This window comes from Mauremys reevesii, linkage group 19 (genome assembly GCF_016161935.1).
Source record: "Mauremys reevesii isolate NIE-2019 linkage group 19, ASM1616193v1, whole genome shotgun sequence".
Lineage (NCBI taxonomy): Eukaryota > Metazoa > Chordata > Testudines > Geoemydidae > Mauremys > Mauremys reevesii.
The window spans coordinates 24,674,762-24,694,805 of NC_052641.1; the positions used below are offsets into that span (position 1 = coordinate 24,674,762).

The 20,044-nt window shown below is 42.3% G+C and overlaps 1 protein-coding gene across 5 annotated transcripts in view; it reads left to right on the forward strand.

Moving 5' to 3' along the window:
• Positions 1-19,035, forward strand: part of PBX3 (PBX homeobox 3) — a 155,956-nt gene extending 136,921 nt beyond the window's left edge. For 4 of the 5 annotated variants that reach the window (XM_039506823.1, XM_039506818.1, XM_039506819.1 and 1 more), the window contains 4 exons: positions 11,428-11,593; positions 13,464-13,576; positions 14,361-14,450; positions 17,543-19,035. In XM_039506823.1, coding sequence (XP_039362757.1) covers positions 11,428-11,593; positions 13,464-13,576; positions 14,361-14,450; positions 17,543-17,635 — 462 coding nt within the window. In that variant the 3' untranslated portion in view covers positions 17,636-19,035. The remainder of the gene's footprint in view (positions 1-11,427; positions 11,594-13,463; positions 13,577-14,360; positions 14,451-17,542) is intronic. The other variant, XM_039506822.1, reaches the window with a different exon arrangement.
• The last annotated feature ends 1,009 nt before the right edge of the window (positions 19,036-20,044 follow it).

Below are 20,044 nucleotides of genomic sequence, written 5' to 3' on the forward strand. Positions count from 1 at the left end.
TTTCAACCACAGGACAGTGACAATTATTGCTGCATTGCAGCTAAGTGTATTAGGCAAAGTGATTCCCTCCGTTCAGTCAGTTGGTCTGTCAGCAACGTCATGCAATAAAATAGGGGACCGGAAACAGTGTCTCCTGCCCCAGAAACAAATACCTCTGCTGTGCCAGGATTCTGCTTCCTAGACAAGCCAGACTGTATCTAACCGCTCGAGACTGTTCTCCTGCAATGACTTTCCAGGCATGGACACACTGTCACACCAAGCTTTCATTTACCCTTCACTGCACCGGCCATTTTAAAAAGAAAAGTAATACTTTGCATTTTTTTTATGGCATGTACATTTGGCAGAGCGCCAGAATCCTCTCAGCAAGGCTGGCCCCTGTATTTTGGGAAAGTTGGGACTTGGCTCTCAGGAAAGTAAGTGAAACAATAGTTTCTAAATTTTACAGCAAGTCTGTCTCTTACTACTGAAGGCTGAGATGCCAATTCCCTCTAGTTCCAATCAGCTTTGCTTATCAATATTTCAAGTCATAAATTTAAAGGAGCAATGCCTGAGGTTAATGTGTTAAGTATTAATGATTGCAGGCTCCGGAATTGGCATTATTAGCGACATAACCTCTGGATCAACCTTTAGCTTTATAATTAAGACACAATTTGAGATTTAGTTTACATGTCTCCAGTGAAACTGTGGCATTTTCAGGTGCTTTATGGTAGATTACGTAGGAACCTAGTCTAAAAAACCCCACCCAACTCTATAATGTGTAGTAATTCTTAGTTGACTTTGGATACAGCAGAAGAAATCCAAGACTCAGAAAACCACATTACTAGCCTTTGTCTTTGTCCCCGTTTTCCTCTGAAAACTTTCTAAATTAAGGAAAACTTGACCCTGCCGGTGTCTGTAGAAAGACTCTTCGGGTTCTCATTTCCCCGTCCTTGTTCTCTGACCCTGCACAGCTGCCAAGAGCCCTGCATGCTTCTAAACCAGCAAAGTTCTGCTGTGTGATGGCAAGAGACATGCATGCGCTGTGTTTCCTCTGTGTGCCACGGAGCAGGACTGTGTGGGACCCCCAACACCAAACCCATTCACTCAGGCATAGCACAGGACTGGGATTTGCCCCTGGGTTATTTCCTGGCATCAAAATACTGAATGGCTAATTGCTGATTTTAGCATCACTCTGCAGATCTCCACTGGAGCCTGTTGCCTTGGCTCCACTGGACAAACTAAATGCCGCGGGGCACGTGGAACTTGCACTCCACTTGGTTTGGAGTCCGAAAGTTTGCTACTAGTCTCAGGCCTTCTGGCTCCGAAGGCAGCATAGGCTAGTGCCAGTGATAGAAACTAATTAGACTTTGTAAGTAAGAATCAGTTTTAAAAATCTATTAACATAAGCAGAAGCCAGTGAAACGGGTAGTGAGAGGCGCGCCAGCTATTGATGATCAAGTTTCAGAGACTATTTCTGCTAACCATCAGGGTTTCTTCAGCTCTGTTCGCAGAAATGGTGACAGACATTGGGGCGCAGAGGTGGCAGATTTGTTAAAGAGCTAGGGTGTGTCCGTGCAAGACTGGAGAACTGCGTATGGCGGCAGAGGAGTTAATGTGCCCAGAACAAGGGAAGTGGGTTTGAGAAGACTGGACACCCCTGCGGCAGATGAAGGGCTCAGTCTAGGGAATGTCCTTGTCTCAAACCGAAAGGAAACGAGGAGCTTGGGAAGCCATTCGCTGACTGGTTCTGTGTTAAAAGATTCGATTGCTTTGCTTTTTCTTGTTTTTAATTGGAAAAGGGCTTTTGTTAAGATTTAACAGAATCCTGTGCAAACTAAAATATAAAACCAATACGTAGCCCCGCAATGCGGGGGCAATGGTAGCCTAGAACCTGAAGCCAGGTCTGTCTACTGGATGTTTGATACTAGCAGGCGTCAGTTGCTCCTCTAACCCGTTAGGAAGCCTGGCTGGATTTGAGCATCGCTTGTGCCTTGGCCCATTTGGTGTCTTCTGTAACACTGTTTGAATAGAGCTGAGCTTGGAGACGTCCATGGGAACTTTGCCTTTGCCGTCAGTAGTTTCAGGATTGGGGCCCCGGTCAGCAGTTAGAGCCTGCTGAGTTTAGCATAAATGGGGAGGAAAATGCTCCCAACAGTGGAAGTTTTTCATTTGAAACCTTGCAATCCTGGGATTGGGGCGCGCGCGCGTGTGTGTGTGTGTCTCTCTCTCTAACGTTCCTGAGCTCTTTGCAGATCTACTGCCCAGGTACGAAGGAAGATGTGGTGGATGTTGTATCCTTAGATTTTCAAAGGCATTTGGTAGGATAATTCACTCCGGGCCTGATCCAAAGCTCACTCAAGTCAGTTGAAGGTCCCCTATTGACTACAGTGGGTTTTGCTTTGCGAGCTAGAGCAGCAAGGAAAGGATAACACTGGGATTAGAAGTACATTAACATCGTTCATAATACGTTGTCTAAATGGAAGTTTTTCTAACTGGAGGAATGTTCATGGTACACTGGATCGTGTACTGTGGGGCCTCCCTTCTGTGAAGTTATGGATGGGTCAGATTAGAATATCAGATGCAAGAGATCAATGCCTTAGGATGAAACAAAAGCAGAGGTGCAGAAGGTGTCATTAAAAAGCATGGAAGCCACTATTGTAGCTACGCTTCTGGTTCCGTAGAATCAGCAGGATCTTTCTATGTGGGGTCCTGCAATGGCGGCTCCCAGCAGGGCAGGACGGCGGGTGGGAATGGAGACCTGTAGACATAGTAAAAAAACCGAGGCGTCCTTGTGGCACCGTAGAGACTAACAAAGCTTTCATGGGCTAAAACCCACTTCATCAGATGCATGGAATGGAAAATACAGGATGGGGTATAAATACATGAAAGGATGGGGGTGCTTTACCAAGTGTGAGGTCAGTCTAACGAGATAAATCAATTAACAGCAGGATACCAAGGGAGGAAAAATAACTTTTGAAGTGGTACGAGAGTGGCCCATTACAGACAGTTGACAAGAAGGTGTGAGTAACAGTAGGGAGAAATTAGTGTTGGGGGAATTAAGTTTAGGTTTTGTAATGACCCAACCACTCCCAGTCTTTATTCAGGCCTAATCTGATGGTATCGAGTTTGCAAATTAATTCCAGTTCTGTAGCTTCACGTTGGAGTCTGGTTTTGAAGTTTTTTTGTTGAAAAATTGCCGCTTTTAGGTCTGTTTTTGAGTGACCAGAGAGACTGAAGTGTTCTCCTCCTGGTTTTTGAATGCTATGATTCCTGATGTCAGATTTGTGTCCATTTATTCAGACTAACATGGCTACCACTGAAACCTATAGAAACAGTGTCTCTGTGTTTCAGTGATGGCAGTTATGCTCCCAATAAAGAGTTAATCAGCTTCTGGGAGTGAGATTTTTTTGTAGGGGATGATTTAGCTCAGATGTGGAAAATGGAGTTTAATAAGGAAATGTAAAACCAGTGGCCTGCAGAGAATAAACCCAAATAGAGAGAATGCAACTCCAAGGACCCGTCATTCGGGACAGTGAACAGACAGGGACTGTAGAATGGGTGAGAGACCATCCCTGAAGCCATCTGCACAGAGTGTGGCTTTAGTAACAATGGCCAATGAGATACTGGTCTGCATCGGCAGAGGAAATTACTCTGATTGGGAGCACAAGATCTGGCTGGACCTCACCTGAGTGAGCCCTGCACTTGGGGGAATATTTCTGTTGGCAGATAGTATTGCCCTAAGCAGGGTGCAGCATAGGGCCACAGATGGGGCGGCAGGTTTAATCAGTGTTGAAAGTTTGCCTAGGTTGGGTTTATTTTCACTGGGATACGAAAAGGGAGCCTGAAGTAGAGCGGGAGACACTGCTCTTGTGGAAGGCAGCAAAAGCCAGAGGATGCATCCAGAAATCCAGGGTGAACTTGGCAATCCATTTAGCAAACTAGAAAGAGCAGCACACCCCCGGGATAAGCAATGGCATCCAAGGAAGTGACTGAATGGGTCTGAGAGGCCTCCTGGCCATTTTATGGGAAGAGGAGAGTTGAAATAACTGGAGATTGGGTTGAGATAAACAAAGATCACAGGCCTGCGGGGACCAGAGATGTTCCCTTGACCAGGAATCTGTGTCCCCTTAAATGACAAGCAAATGCCCCATTGCAGGAAGAATCCCTTGGTTTTTTCCAGCAGCCGAGAGAGGAGCTATTTTCAAGTAATGGGAGAGTGAATCTCATGAGAGTCAGAAGTTTGGTTTGGATGCTAATCCAGACCTCTTGAGTCCGCAGACCAGATGGAAATGTCACAGGGCTTTGCTGCAAACCTTCTGAGCACCCTTGAGTCTGGTCATTAGAAGGGTACCAAGAGACCAGTACTCTCAGTACTGCCTGCGCCTAGGAAGTGCGGGTGGTGGTGGGGGAATGAAAAATAAATGTTAGAAATCAGCTTTGATTGTACACAGCCAGGTTCAGCCACTGCTTGTAACCTCCCCCACTGACAGTCCCCTGTAGCTCTTCCTCGGGAATGCCGTGGGCGGGTTCCAGGGTCCGGGAGAGAAAGGAACATTTTCTCACTTAAACATTTAATTCAAAGTTCGACGCTGCCCCTTTCAGCAAGTAACTCCCCGGACTGCACTGCTCGCTGTAAATCATGCGGCTGGTGGAGCTTACCTGAGCGGCAAAACCAGTGGATTAGGCTCCCAGATACATTTAGGTGCAGATGGGAGATAAATGGTTTCAGGTTTGAAATCAGTGTATAAAATAATATGTAGAGCAAGTTTTTCAAGAAATACATAAATACAAAAATGAAATTGTATTAGGTGTTAGTGTTCGTAGTTCAGGAGTGTGGGAAAGGTAATTTAGGAAAAAGTGTCCTTAGCAGAGAATCTCGTCAGCTGTAATTTAGAACTATCTGATCAGCATATGTTTAGGGGAGATAAACGATCATCTGTTCTTTACCTATGCTGGCTGCAAAGCCGATGTGCTATACTTTTCAGATGAGCCTCTTTCAGGTGTCATGAACGCCAATCAGTCTATCAGACACACTGTAGAAAGGGCATAGTCATTGGCAAAAGCAGGTCAGTGGATTATGGCAGTAAAATTTTTTACTGCTTCAAACAAAAGAAAAATATGCTTGACAAGAATGTATATTTGAAATAAAAACTGAATCAGTGTAAATACAAAGGAATTGAAAGCCAGCTTTTGTATTCTGTTTGCAAAAAATAAAATAAAATAAAAATCTTTTTAAACACATTACAATTAAGAGCCAGGGTTTTATGGGCTCTTATCCCTGCCTTCAAATTGGATGCAAATAAATGTAAATAAAAAAAGGTGAATTTGAAGAAAGAGTCTCTAGAGGTAGAGATATGATACTATTAACCATGCAACATGCACCATAAATACTCCACATATCATTTCAAAATTTCATAATCCGTTACATTTAATTAGGCACAGTACATGAAGTGTGCACTGCCAATAAGCACGTGGAAACACAATGGCAAATATTTCGTGCTTTGTGGTGCATAAATGTTCAGTTTACTAATTTCAGTAATGACACTTCACTGTCAGCTGCTTCTTTCACAGAACAAACGCTGACCTGTCCTGTGGAAATAGCATGTGCAGGGAAGCAAGGCAGGCCCACGCTGTACCAAACCCTGCAGTTATGCATCTTGATGATTTAAGTAATAATTTATTGTCTTTTTTATTTAACATTGTAATTAACATGATAAATAAGTGCAACAGTATTGTTTGAAATGTAATATACAATTAAGCCCACTTAATTAATTGGCCTTCCGTGATCAGGAGGAGAAAAATGTTCATTGTGTTTTTTTATGTGAAGAGAGAGTTTGTTTTAATGAAAAATGTGCTGCTAAGTAGCTTATGTTTGAGACAACTTGCAACAGTTTGGGAAACTGCAAAGTCTGGAGAGCCAGGAGGTGCTAGGTTCCCAACCTGCTGCTTCACTAGCCACCCGGGCCCCAGCCTGAGAACATTTGTTTCTGGTTTGTATCACTTCTCTGCTGGCCCTCAGCCAGGTCTCGAGAGCTCACCATTTGAGAAGCGCATCCTCTGCTTCAGAGCTTGGTGTTTCTTCATGATTACTTCATTCTCTAATAATATCATCTGGCCCTGCATCTGCAGATTCCAGAGGAGTCTGGCGCCATTATCCCCATTTTTGAGATGGTGAAACTGAGAGGCACAGAGGGAAAATGACCTGCCCAGTCACACAGCAGGCCAATGGCACAGGCAAAACTAGAACTTAGGTCTCCTGAATACCAGTCTGGTGCGCAATCTGGCTGGCCACACAACTTTACCAGGCATGGAGGGGAGGGCAGGTCTGCAGCCCCCCCCCCCCACATTGTTCCCTGTGGAGGGGGAACAGAGGACAGGGTTCACCCACCTGCTCAGCCGAAAGGTTCTCTCATCTTAAACTGAAATGTTTACTGATCTCCCTGTATCACGGGCACCTCCAGCACTGGGTGCCCACCTGTATGGACAGACACCCCCACGTGGCATTGGAGTATCCGCTGTTCTGAGTGCAGGGAGATAAGGAAGCCATTTGTGTCACATGGAGCAGTGAATGGGAATTTTTAACGGTCTCACTGGATAGGAAAACCTTCATTCACTTATTGGAAACAATTTCATACATGTCATGGGATTCTCCTCCCTGGGTCAGTGATTCCCGGGTACCACAGCACAGATCCAAAGTGCTCAAACTTTCCTCTGTTCCTAATATCCACTGACATGTTTGTCCATGAGTCACTGTCAGGCCTTTCAAGCAAACTTTGAATGAATGTTTCCTGTAGCAGGTGGCTGCTTTTTTGAAAGGGCCTCCCCCTCCTCCAAATAGGCTGAGACAGGGAGCATGAGACTGCAGTCAGGGCCGTATTAAGGCATAGCTACTCTTGAGGAGGCCACTTAGGGATTTGGGGCAAAAATTGGTCCTGCTAGTGAAGGCAGAGGGCTGGACTCGATGACCTTTCGAGGTCCCTTCCAGTTCTAGGAGATTGGTATATCTCCAGTTATTACCTTTTTTTATTACCTTATGCCCACGAGTAGGGCCCCAGCTCCAGGAGGCAAGTGATTATGTTAGAATCTCAGATGTCATGTGACAAAATGAAGAGAGGCTCTAGCCGTCATGTTTGTAAAGAAAAGCTTGAAAACACAAAACCAAGCGTAACTGATGCAAAGACGCCTGCCTGAGTCTGAAGACTGCCTGAAACTATAGCTCTGCGAGGTGTGAACTGCTGCCTGGGTGTTCACTCCAAAACCTCCTGCCACCCGCTGACCACCACGGTTCCAGTGAGAGCCTGGTGTGGGGCTACCCAGGTGGAGTCACAGCAGATCCCACGCTGGGGTGTGCTGCAGCCCCAGGTAGCTGTGATTTCCCTAGCTTGCTGCCAGGCCTGACTTTATGCAGTGTGCTGTGGACAACTGATGCTGCCACTGGGGGCTCTCTTGGTCCGTGCTGGAGTTCTGCTTCCAGGGATCGCCTGCCAGATTTCCGGTGGTGCCCACTCTCTGCTGCTCCTACTACCAGCCTCCAAGGGTTCAGCTGCAGGTCAGTGTTTTCCAACCTCTCCTCTAGCCAGACCCTGCTCCAGCGGGAGCTGGAAAGCAGCCCAGGTGTGCTAGGAAAAGCTGCAGCCAGGAGGGACCCCACGCAGGGGTGCAGCCTCTGTGGCACGTGCTTTCCCATGGGGTAGGAGGCAGATAGTCACTGAGCTGGAGGGAGAAGAGTCAAACCCTGATTCCGCAGGAGCTGCAGGTGCTCAAGCTCCAAGTGAACCCTGGGAATAACAGAACTCACAGACAAACACGAGCACCAGGAAGCCAGTGAGGAGAGAGCCCTGGCCTGTACAGCATCCGCCACCACCAAGGGCCTGCCTGGAAACCATGAAATCACAGCAGCTGGAGGCAAGTGGGAGCAGGGCCCTATTCTTGACAGGCTCAGAGCTGATGTGCTCACTTGCTCACCCCCCGGGACCCTCCCTTGTTCTGTCCACATGTTTGTTTGTCCCTGTGTGGCCAAGAGGTTGGTTTATTAGCATCTCTAGCCTGCAAGTGCCTGACTCCACTACAGCTCAACTGCAAATCTATTTGGTGAAGGATTTTCTAAAACAATCCATGGGTGGGCTTGGTGAGATATATACATGAATTCTGATCTTAGTGTCAGAAACAGACTTTTCCGGGGGTGACCGGTGAAACCCTAACCCAAGTGTTGAGCACAGATTTTAACTTGAGAAATAGTTTAATATTTTTTAGATATTCATTTAGATGTGGTATGCAGGTTAAACATAACGTATGATCACTGCTCCTTTCATTGCTTCCAATTAAACCTTGCTTGTTAGTTTAACCTCTAGGTAATCCCATCAAACAATTGATGTCAAGGAAACACTGCCCACAGTGGCTTTGGATGAGTGGCCATTAATTTTAATTGCCTTGATATTAAAGATTAAGAAGTATTGGGACTAGCAGAATGGAAACGATCTGATGTCAAGCAAATCCACTCGCTGAGGTTTCCCCAGGCTGCTGGTGATATTAAAATTTTACTGTGAGAATTAAATAAACCTTTATTAGTGATGGCTGTTGTTTGATTGGTCCAGAGGTGTGCATAAACAGAGGGTTCTTACACATCCTCGGACAATACCGTTGATGTACAGAGATTCCTCAATTATGAAACTGTTAATAAAGCTGTAATCTGATTGTCTACAATAATTATTTGCTGGGTTTCATTAATGTATTATTGCTTCCCTGACTGACAAGGTAATATTAAGTGCAATATATAGAATACAATGGAGTATTGTCCAGGGAAAAGAAAGTATAAGGCACACTTTCCTTATTACATTTAAAGCTGGAGGCTTTTCATTAATTATCTTAAATTCCCGCTGTATGGTATATAATTTTGGCATTTTTAAAATCTCCTCCGTATAACCAGGTTGCCTTATCAAGCTATACAATACAGCTGTGTTCTGCTGGTTACATGTGTTGTCATTTTAAATTGAATAGCATTCAAGAGCTGTAGTCTCTTGTATCCATATCAGACAGTGTGCTAGGCAGACGTACAATTCCTGGTGATTTCTGTTTCTTTTTATGAGAGGGAAGGAGCTGTGCAGGGTTCCTGTGTCTGTACAGAAGGGTATTATTTCCTCTGGGTCAAGGGATGTTCCACATGGTCATTTAAAAACAAACAAACAAAACCAAGCGCAGCATCAGCTGATGGTCATGACTCCATATCTGGCATCATGGAAACAGGAATTACAAGTTTAAGGCACTGCTCCAAGATCCATTGATGTCAGTTAAAAGACTCATGTTGATTTCAGTGGGTGTTGGACTCTGTTGGACAGTGGGCCCCTAGCAAGCAAATGGAAATAAAAAACAGCCCTCACTGCAGCCCGTATGATTCATGGAAAGGCAGGCAGAAGAAGGCATGCATCTAGGGACACAGCAGAGACCACCAAACAAGCCTTCATGACCCAGGAGGCCCTGTGTTTGTCACGTAACTTCATCCCCGTCCTTACAGGGTTTGCTCTGAAAAGACCTTCTAAAACAGACTCGGCCTTGGCCAAAAATGGAAAATTGGTAGATTTCTGTTTATCGGTAACTGTTGTGAAAGTTAAGTATCAGAGGGGTAGCCGTGTTAGTCTGGATCTGTAAAAGCAGCAAAGAGTCCTGTGGCACCTTATAGACTAACAGACGTTTTGCAGCATGAGCTTTCGTGGGTGAATACCCACTTCTTCGGATGCAAGTGGTGGAAATTTCCAGGGGCAGGTTTATATATGCAAGCAAGAAGCAAGCTAGAGATAACGAGGTTAGTTCAATCAAGGAGGATGAGGCCCTGTTCTAGCAGTTGAGGTGTGAAAACCAAGGGAGGAGAAACTGGTTATTATTTTGTTGTGAAAGTTGTCGTTAATAGGACAAAAACTCTTATTCCTTGGGTAGGGAATATCTTCCTTTACGAGAGTGCCGGTGACTGTGAATTCAGCTGGTTGGATTTTGAGTATCTTTCTGTTGTGCATAGGCCTCCAAACAGCAGTCAGACTTGCAGTCACTACCGATGGGGCTTGGATGGGGACAAAGACCAGGAGTGAAATTTCCACATGCTATTGCTAGTCTGGCTTTCCCTCCAAGGGAAGGGCAGGAGTTTGGGCTTATGCTTAACGTAGCAGACTAGGTCTCAAGAGACCCTAATTCAATTCCCTGCTTGCCACAGACTGCCAGGGTGCCCTTGGGGGGAAGTTTCTCTGTGCCTCAGTTCCCATCTGTACAGTGGGGGCAATAGTAATAAATACTCCCACCCTTTGCCTGTCTTGTCTATTCGGAGCATAAGCTCTTGGGGCAGGGGCTGTCTCTTACTATGAGTTTGTACAAAGTGCAGGACAATGGGGCCCTGATTCTATTCCAGACCTCTAGGCGCTAGTGTCATAAAGTAATGATCAGCTGAGAAACTGAGTTTTTGAATATCTTTTTAAATCATCAGACAGTGATAACTGTTGTTTATCTGTGACTATGAAGTTGCAATAATCTTTTCATAACTAAACAAAGGACATGCAGCGAGCCCTATGAGTACAAGGGGGCGAAGTCCAGATGTTGAATGTTCTAAGTGAACATGGCAGTGTTCACGTCAGCTACTGTCATATGATCTTGTAAACTTCAGAGTTGCATTGTTAGGGACCTGTTTCCTTTTAGAATTACATTGCAGAGTGTCTTGGCATGAATACAGTGCAAATAGCTTTGTTCATGGAACAAGGCATTTTCTTGATGGCACTGTGATTATTAATTCAGAACTTTATTCTAAGGGCAGAAATTAGAAATGTTTGTATGATTTCTCAGTGGCTTTGTTTAATCTGCTCCAGCCATGGCCTTTGCATGGGTTAATAGTTAGAGTCTTATCAGCCATCTTGGCATCCATGCAGTATCTTCAAAGGGAGATGACAAAGCAACTTTTCATCCATTATTGATTTATATTGTTCCTTTCATTTTCAGCAGACCAAACATGATTCCAACTGTAGGGCTGCCAAGGTTGTTCCAGCCCAAAAATAAAGAACAATTGCATTCGTTTCCAGCTCTCTCTGTCTTTCACTTAATCAAATGTTACCTTTACCTCCCTTCAGTGGTTTTGGGTTCTAGTGTTCATTTGCTTGACAAATGCCTTGTTATTAACAGTAGGCAAAACCATGCTAACTGCACAGAAAACTCCAAGATGCATGTTGTCATAAGAGTAACCCCTTGTGTATTAGTTTTGCCAAGAGACCATATCATGCTCATATCTATAATAATATTCAACTGATCCTTGATTATTGCTTAATTAGTCTAAGTACCCAGCGGATATTAGATTGAAGGCTGGGGATTGTGTATTTGATGGACCCAAACTTGACATTTGGAAGCGATCACACCTCTTCCTGCCGAACGCTATCAGAGGCTTGACTATTTTTCCCTTTTTCTCCTCCCAACCAATAGGTATCCAACTGGTTTGGCAATAAGAGAATCAGGTACAAGAAGAATATTGGGAAGTTTCAGGAAGAAGCCAATCTTTATGCTGCAAAAACAGCTGTGACTGCAGCACACGCCGTGGCAGCAGCTGTCCAGAATAACCAGACAAACTCCCCCACCACACCAAACTCTGGTACGTACCAGGAGCTTTTTCATTCACCCAGCCCAGTAAATGAAAGCATCCTGAAAAGCCAAGTGGGAAGGATTTGCAGTGAATTTGGTTTGGTTCAGAATGTTGCAGTATTCCTCAGCCAGACTTAGCCATGGCATCATGTAAGAATGTAGAGTGGGATTTCTAAGAAATGTTGGGTGTTGGTTTAACCGCCCCATTAACTTCAGTGGTAGAATGCCAGTTGACTTCAGTGGGAATGGAGTCAGGCTAATGCCGAGTGCTTTTGAGAACCCCAGTCTTAATCCACAAAATGAACGTGTCACTGCCAGGGTCAGCTTTTTGGCAGTTTCCTTTTCCTGTAGCTGTTTCAGCAGTGTTTTCTCCCCCAATTAAAGAAGAAGTCAGGCAGAGCTCCATGGCTGTTCAACACAGTGTTGAAGGCTTGAAATATTGAGTGACGAATGAAATGGTGTAGAGGGGAATATTTACATTCTGCTGTACACTAATTGGACTTTAAATGCTGGGCTGCTTGAAATGAATTAATATTGTATATAAAACATATCTGAGGTAGATGTTTGTTTTAGGGTTCCATTATCACCTGTTCATTTACAGTCTTTTAGAAATTTCTTACTAATGTGTTGTCTGCATATTGTAGAGCAGTCGTTCTCAACCTCTCCAGACGACTGTATCCCTTTCAGGGCTCTGATATGTCTTGCGTACCCCCAAGTTTCACCTCACTTAAAAACGACTTGCTTACAAAATCAGACATTAAAATACAAGTGTCCCAGCCACACTGTTGCTGAAAAATTGCTGACTCTCATTTTTACCATATAATAATAAAATAAATCAATTAGAATATAACTATTGTACTTACATTTCAGTGTATAGTACATAGAGCAGTACAAACAAGTCATTGGCTGTATGAAATTTTAGCCTGTCCTAACTTCGCTAGTGCTTTTTATGTAGCCAGTTGTAAAACTAGTCAAATCTCTAGATGAGTTGATGTACCCCCTGGAAGACCTCTGCGTACCCCCAGGGGTATGTGTAGCCCTAGCTGAGAACCACAGTTGTAGAGATAAGCACTGAGCTAGGAGCTCATAAGGGGAAGGAGTTCTCTTGGGGGCCAGAAAGCAAAGGTCTCCACCAAAATAGTGATGACTGGTTCTTATTTACAGCTAAAGTTTTGCTGTAACTTAACTGTAGAGAATGTTTTAAAAATGTACTATGGAAATATTCTCTGTGGAAAGAAAGTGAGTAATTAGGGGGAAAAGATTTTCTTACTTTGATGACAAAAATCAACATAATAGGCAATTACCAGCCATATTCTTCCCAAGGAGACATTAAACACACACTCAGAATAAGTTTTTTTCCTCAGAGAATTTAGCAGTAGCACCTACTGGTAAAGAATTCCACGGAGAAAAGCCCTCTGTTTAAATACATCCTCCTGTACTGTGAGTTGCTCTTCCATATGGAGAGCTAGACTTTGGGTTGTGCTGCCTTTCTGTACCGCCCAGGGCTATTGTCTACCAGGGCAGTTAATGTGATGGGTCAGAGTGGTAGCAATGGGGTTTAAAAAGGAGCTCATGGGCACAGAGTGTAGGAAGAGGCCTTGATCTTGCTGCTTGATTCGGTTTGTGCCTAGGAATCTCCATCCAAAGTGCTTCTCACAGGTGCAATGGCTGCCAACCAGTATCCTTAGCCATGTGCCTCACAGTCTAGCTCTGTGTCATTGGGAATTTGCCTTTGTTTTAGGTCATGAAACGTATTCTCTGTTATGCACTATCTTTCCTCCTTGTTTCCTTTTCTTCTTCATCTTCCCCTGCCTTGAGGGCTTTGGGGTTATATATTTGTAGCTCTCTGTTATTCAGCTACTTAACTCTTTCCTTTCCAGGTTCTTCTGGTTCTTTTAACCTCCCAAATTCTGGGGACATGTTCATGAACATGCAGAGTCTGAATGGGGATTCTTACCAGGGGTCCCAAGTCGGAGCCAATGTGCAATCACAGGTAGGAGAAATGCCCCAACTAGGGCCTTTCTAGCAGGGTAGGGTTTGGGCTAAAAATTCCACCTTACTCTGGCTCTAGTAAATGTTCTGTGCCTCACTGCAGAATTGAGGCTACATATTCCTAAATGTGGCCTATCATTATCCTAGCATTGAATATAACAAATAAAGGAAAGAGAGTGATTTTTTTCTGATTGAAACTTTAAGCTTTGTGAATGCATTCGGCTCTGGCTTGAGCTCATGGAGTGGGACTGGGTGCATCTGACTTTCATAGATTCTGTAAATTCTACCAATTTGCCTTTTTATTTTTTTTAAACATGTCTTTGTTTCATTTTTGGGATAAAGGCCTTTTTTAAAAAAAAATGTCAGAACGTATCTAACTGAGCTATTAAAGAATGTTTCATTCTCAAGTGCGGTTCCAATCCATTCAGACAGAGCTAACTCCATATTTTATTCACAGTATATATGTCTATACATATACTTACATACGTGCAGACACATACATATGTATAGATATATACACCAGTTTGCTGCAGGCACTTAAGATGGACTTACCGGATGCATTGCTATGAGGAGGTTATTGTTTGGCTGGTGTGAGAAACAAAGATGTATGGGTTTTAACATGTAAGGATTTGTTGAAATTCTGCCAGTCATTCTTGATGGATAAATTTGTCTTTCGTAGAAGATGCTAAACCCTTTTGGCGCACATCATTCAAAATGTTGCCTATTGAAAGTGATGATGTTTTAATGGATGTGGAATGATGAATTTTGTTTCCTCTTACTTAAAGGTGGATACCCTGCGTCATGTTATCAATCAGACGGGAGGATACAGTGATGCCTTGGGAGGAGGTTCACTGTACAGTCCACATAATTTAAATGTGAGTACCCTTGGGAACAGTAGTTTGGAGAGCCATAGGCACGGTGTCAGGTAAATGCAGTCATTAATACACTCTGGCAATAGCTTTTTTATACTGCATATTTGGGGTGGGGTGGGGGCAAACAGCCCTTTGCATAGCTACTTGTCTTAGTGAGATGGGAGAAGATTCTGAGGCGCATAGGCAGTTTGCAATTTTGTATTTTGTAGATGAGGTACAAATTAAAAGTATGTGACTTCTCTGCCTGTTTTCATGCTTGTAGAAGGTGCCCTCTCCCCTGGAGACTCGAGAAGGCCATGATCTGTAATTTGTTACTGCCGGCCATCAGATCTCGGAATGTTGCTTTAATATACTTGTAGCCATTTCAAGGTGCTATTCCCCCCCCACCCCCGTCCTTTGGGGGATCCAAAGAATATTTAGCCTTGGTACTAGAAAGTAGTGAGCACATGATGGTAAATCTAGAGACTATGGACCTGATCCTGGGAGGTGCTGAGTGCCGTAAATGCCCACTGAAATCAGTGGGAACTAAGGGTGCTCAACACCTCTCTAGATTGGACCCTGTGATTGGCACACTGTGCCTATGCAAAAATGCAGATACCTCGTACCCCACCCAGACAGATGCATGGATAAAGACAACTCAAGAGGAATCTCCCCATCTCAGTGGAGACTCCACTGGAAATCATTTCATCTTTGCATTTCCAACATGCTTCATTCACCCTGGCATCATTGTTATTTATTTGTTTTGATTTTTTAAATGAGATTTTAAAAAACAAAAACAATCTGAAGAGGAGGCTGGCATTTTCCATCGCCCTCAAAGATGTTAAAATACCAGGGAGCTAATTCGCATCTCTCCCCATCCCACACTCACTTCCTCACTTAACACCACCCATTGTTGGGAATAGCTGTAGATTAGCCTATGGGCTGGTGAGCAGGATCAGAGAGCCTGCAGGAAAGAATAGAGAAACAAAATGTGAAATACTGCAGCTAGGGGGAGAACTGGAGATTTCCCCCTTTTTTAGGGTTTCCACTTGCTCTAAGAGTAAATATTAATGATTTAAAATGTGATTGAAGACGTTCAATTGTAAAGGGAAAAAAGTACCATTAAATACTCAAATCTTTTACATTTGAAATGTCAAATTTTTCTTTTTGGGTTTATAAATAACTCATAATAACCCACAACAAACCATATAAAAAGCCTTTTAGTTGCATTTCTCCTTTTTCATTTAAGTGTTTTGAAATGCTTCAGAGAATTTGCGATATCCTTATCAACATGATAAAATATGAAACTGTGATTGCCTGCAGCATTTTACAGACATGAATTCCATCTTCGCTGATGAGGCCTGATAAGGCGCTGTTGTATAATACAGTGCATAATCTCAAACCACCAGAGTAAGGATTAATTTATTTGAAAAAAAGAATGCTTGCTGACAACCTCTTCTCCAGCTGCCAAGCTGAGTAAAAATATTGTACATTTGTTGTTTATAAATTTGGATAAAAGAGGAATGATGTTTACTTCAGATGGAATATCTTTAGACTCGTATCTGCACAAGAGTTTTTCTTTCTCTAAGTAGATTTTCGTATCTTTAAAAAAAAAATAAGGCAGCTATGGTACCTCTGCATTCAGAACAACATTTTGCACATTCAGAATCCATAGATGAGCTGTTGAAATATTTTAAATCATGTGTTAGAGTTTGAGCTCAAATGTGATTGCAAGTTAGTATTTCCATATTTTTTTACGAAAACGCCCCAACCCTTGAGTTTGTCATTATGAGAGGTTCTCTCTTTGTTGTTGTTCATCATCATAGGGGATACTTATTTATTGTTCTCTCTCTCCTCATTTGAACCACAAAGCATTTTTTTTTTTGTGGATGATGGAAGAGCTTTATATGTAAAATCCAGCAATATGCTGAATGGTAGGGAATTCTCAAGGACTGGTTATTAGAAACGGGGTGAAAAACCTGCAGATTTCACATTACCTGGGCTGGCAAAGAGAGCACTATGTGGAATTCATCAACCTCTACTTCTTTTTTGTGTGTCAACATTTCAGAGCGTATATCATTGACTGGCTAAAGCCATAGGTTCTAGCTAAGTGACTCGAGAGTGCTGGCTGATTGTTTTGGTAACGAACCACGTCATCAATAAATTAGCATACGCTAACCTTTCCTTCGTTGCTGGCACTTTGTTTGGGGAAGAATTCCTGCAAAGGCTACTCTGCGCCGCGAGCACTGCGAGGCTGCATGGCTCCCTCTTGCTGTGCCAAGCCGGCCTGCCCCGTCACTTCCACTCAGCGTTCCCCAACTCACGAGGCCTGCGCCTCCCTCTTCTTGACTGACATAAAAATATGTAGCGACAAGCTGTCTGCCACAGCAGAAATTTGATCAGACATTGATTTCAGCAATTGCCTCTATAGGCCAAGACATAAGGCAAATTTGTTTCTGAGTACTGTTATTGCTGATGCAGGTCTAATGCGCTGAGGGCCAGGGGCGTGTGGAGACATGGAGCAACATCCGAAAAAGGGGCTGTGTTTATAGATAATTGGAAAATGGATCTGGAGAGGGTGTTTCCCCCTCCTGTTTGTATATTTTTACTCTGGGAGATCATATTTGGAAGGAAATTCAGGCCTGAATTTACCCCAGTAGAACTTGGGTAGTGAACGGCTCTGACCTGCATGAAAAGGAATTTGGAACGTTTGGAACTGAAATGATCAAACATCCATTTCCTGGGCAGCTATAGTTTTTTCAGGCCTAAAATGGGGGAGAAGCTTTAGTTTCAACTATCAGGGAAATCTCCTCTGATGTCCTTCATTAAAGCATGAATGATTTTTACAGAAAGCCCAATGTTGTCCTTACCACATCACCTCAGTAAAAGGCTCCTAATTCCTAACTTGCTCTTTGCTTAAAGTATCTCCTTTCCTCTACAGGGTGTGTTGTTTAATATCTCTTGTTGTGTGCCTTTCTGTTTCTCTGCTTTCCCAAATCCTGCAGCCAAAGGGAGTTTAAGAAACAGGCCATCAGCTTCACCAGGCTATTATTGTCTATGGTGTGATGTAATTAATATGTATAATTGTATCAATTGAATTGTTTTTCCCTTTTCAGGCTAATGGAGGCTGGCAGGACGCAACTACTCCATCTTCTGTGACTTCCCCTACAGAAGGGCCGGGAAGTGTGCACTCTGATACCTCTAACTAATCTCCTAGCAACACTTTTTCCCTGAGCTGAGATGCCTTGATTAGCGCATTCAGAGTAACAGGAGAAAAAGAAAGGAATTTTTTTTGTAGCCAACCACCTACAGCTTTACTGTAAAACCTTGTCTTATTAGAAAATTGGTAAATCTGTTTTTTAAAGGTATCATAATCATTTGTATTTATACTTAAAACACACAATGTTAAAAAGCACTTTATCCAATTAGGCCAAGATTTAGCATTGTTTATAGCCCTGTAACTATTTTATCATAATTTATTATCAGCTGTTTTAACAATGATGGTCTAACACTTGCCAATTACTTGGCCTTAAGGGTAAAAGTACAGTATATGCTTAACCTCAATAGCAAGAGCTGACACAAAGAAACACCCCCACCTAAATTTAACTTCTTGCATATTTCCATGGAAAGCCTAAATGAATTACAAACTTTGATTGTGTTTAATCTTTTCATATCTCTTATAGAGTTGGAATAAAAAGAGCTGTTCAGTTATTTCAGTTAACAATGGTTGTGTTTAAGAATCCTTATTCGTCACATTTTTGTTGTGATCAATTGTTTTATAAATTAGATTGGAAACTGGGAGCACCAGCATCTACTCTCTGTATTTCAATAATGGACATAAATTGTTCTAAGAGATGAAGATACTTGCTGCTTAATTTTGTGGAAGCCAAGATCTGGGGTTTTACAGTACGAGCTAGGTGCTGCACACGGATTTGCCAAGACTTGCTACGTCCTCTTGGTAACAACAACAAAAACAAGGAAGGCACCATTGTATGGAGTGTTGTATATAGTGTAGCAAAAGAGTATTTATACATCTCACCAATCAAAACACAGCTTTATTACCTCATGCGAACTCATACAAACCAATAGAATTTCAACATGTTCTGTAGCTTAGAGTGCTCACTTACTACCTCTGAACAATACTCACGCTGTAGTTTGTCTCTTTCTTATCTTTTTGCATCTTGTAATTAACTCTTCGTTGCCCCTCATGAAATGTAATGTACATTGTAATCTTTTAAAAAAAAAATCGGGGTTGCATTTGCAACTTTTAAAAAAGCTAAAGTGGAAACATTGGGTCTTAGGTTTAACACAAAACAGTAAAACTGTTGTAAATACTGAGAAACATTTTGAATGTTCTTCATCTTGTTACTAATCCACGCAAAAAACAACAACTAATTGTAATGCATACAGATTTCAGTATTCAGTACTGTATATTTCGCCCTGTATAACAGGGGGCCCTTTCTTTCTCTCTTTTGTATTGTATGCGATTCTGAAACTGATTGAGTCATGAAAATAATTTGTGGCAGTGATTCTAATGTATTAAAACGTTTCGTGTTACTTTCTAACTGGATTACACCCTGGATTGAAAAGTCTTCCTCGTGGTAGTTATATGTAGTTTCAAACATGAATAAACTTTTTGCTTTCATGATCAAATGTTGATGTAATTTCTTCCTGCTCAGTTTGAGTCAGCCAGCAAAGATAAAAGTCAGAGATGTACGGAGGAGTGTTCATAAAGCGGGAGTCCAGCATTTCTTAAATACAAATAGCTAGTGGTGCACTCTTGCCTGAAGGATAGTTGAAATTCTAGGTATAGTACATTCTGATAGATAGCCACATCTTTTTAGTCAAAGATTTCATAACCAGAGACTTACCATTTCATCTCTGGGCTTTATTCCTACATTGCTCTGTTCTGGAACAGGCAGTTCAAATCGAGGATCATGAAAGGGGAAATCTTTTAGAGTAACTTTAAAAAACAACATCTTATTTACTCTCAATTATGGTCTTTATTTAGCATTAATTTTTAAAATATAAGCTCTGCTAACAACTGCAATTTGATTATAAAAATATTTTTCTTTATAATAAAGACTTAAAATGAGCAGTTTTGTTTTTTATATATATAGTCTTTCAAAAAAATTATTAATAAAGTAAAGGTCAATAACAGGTAATAGCCTATTTACTATATCCAAAGGAAATTGACTCACAGGAAATCAAATTAACATTAACCACTTGCGCCAAATGATCTCTGATAAATAGAACTACCTTACTATTTCAGTGAGTGTATCTAGGCAAAAGAAGGCATAACTAGCACAACTATTCATCCTAAATTGGTGCAGTGCAGATGCAAACTCTGTAAAATAGTTGATTATCGCATTTACTTTTCAGTCAGCTGCTTGTGCCCATAGGTGTTGATTTGGCAGCTAAATGATTATTTGCATGATTCAATTAGCTTGTGGGTCAGCTTTTCTTATCAACAGTCCCTGTGCTAAGGAATTTTGTGACGTATCTTTGTTTCCTCTCCAAAACAGAGTGAACACAATTTATCTTCTTCATTGTTCCAGACACCTGTGTGCATCAGTCAACACAACTTTTGTGTTTGTTTATCACACATGCACAATTAC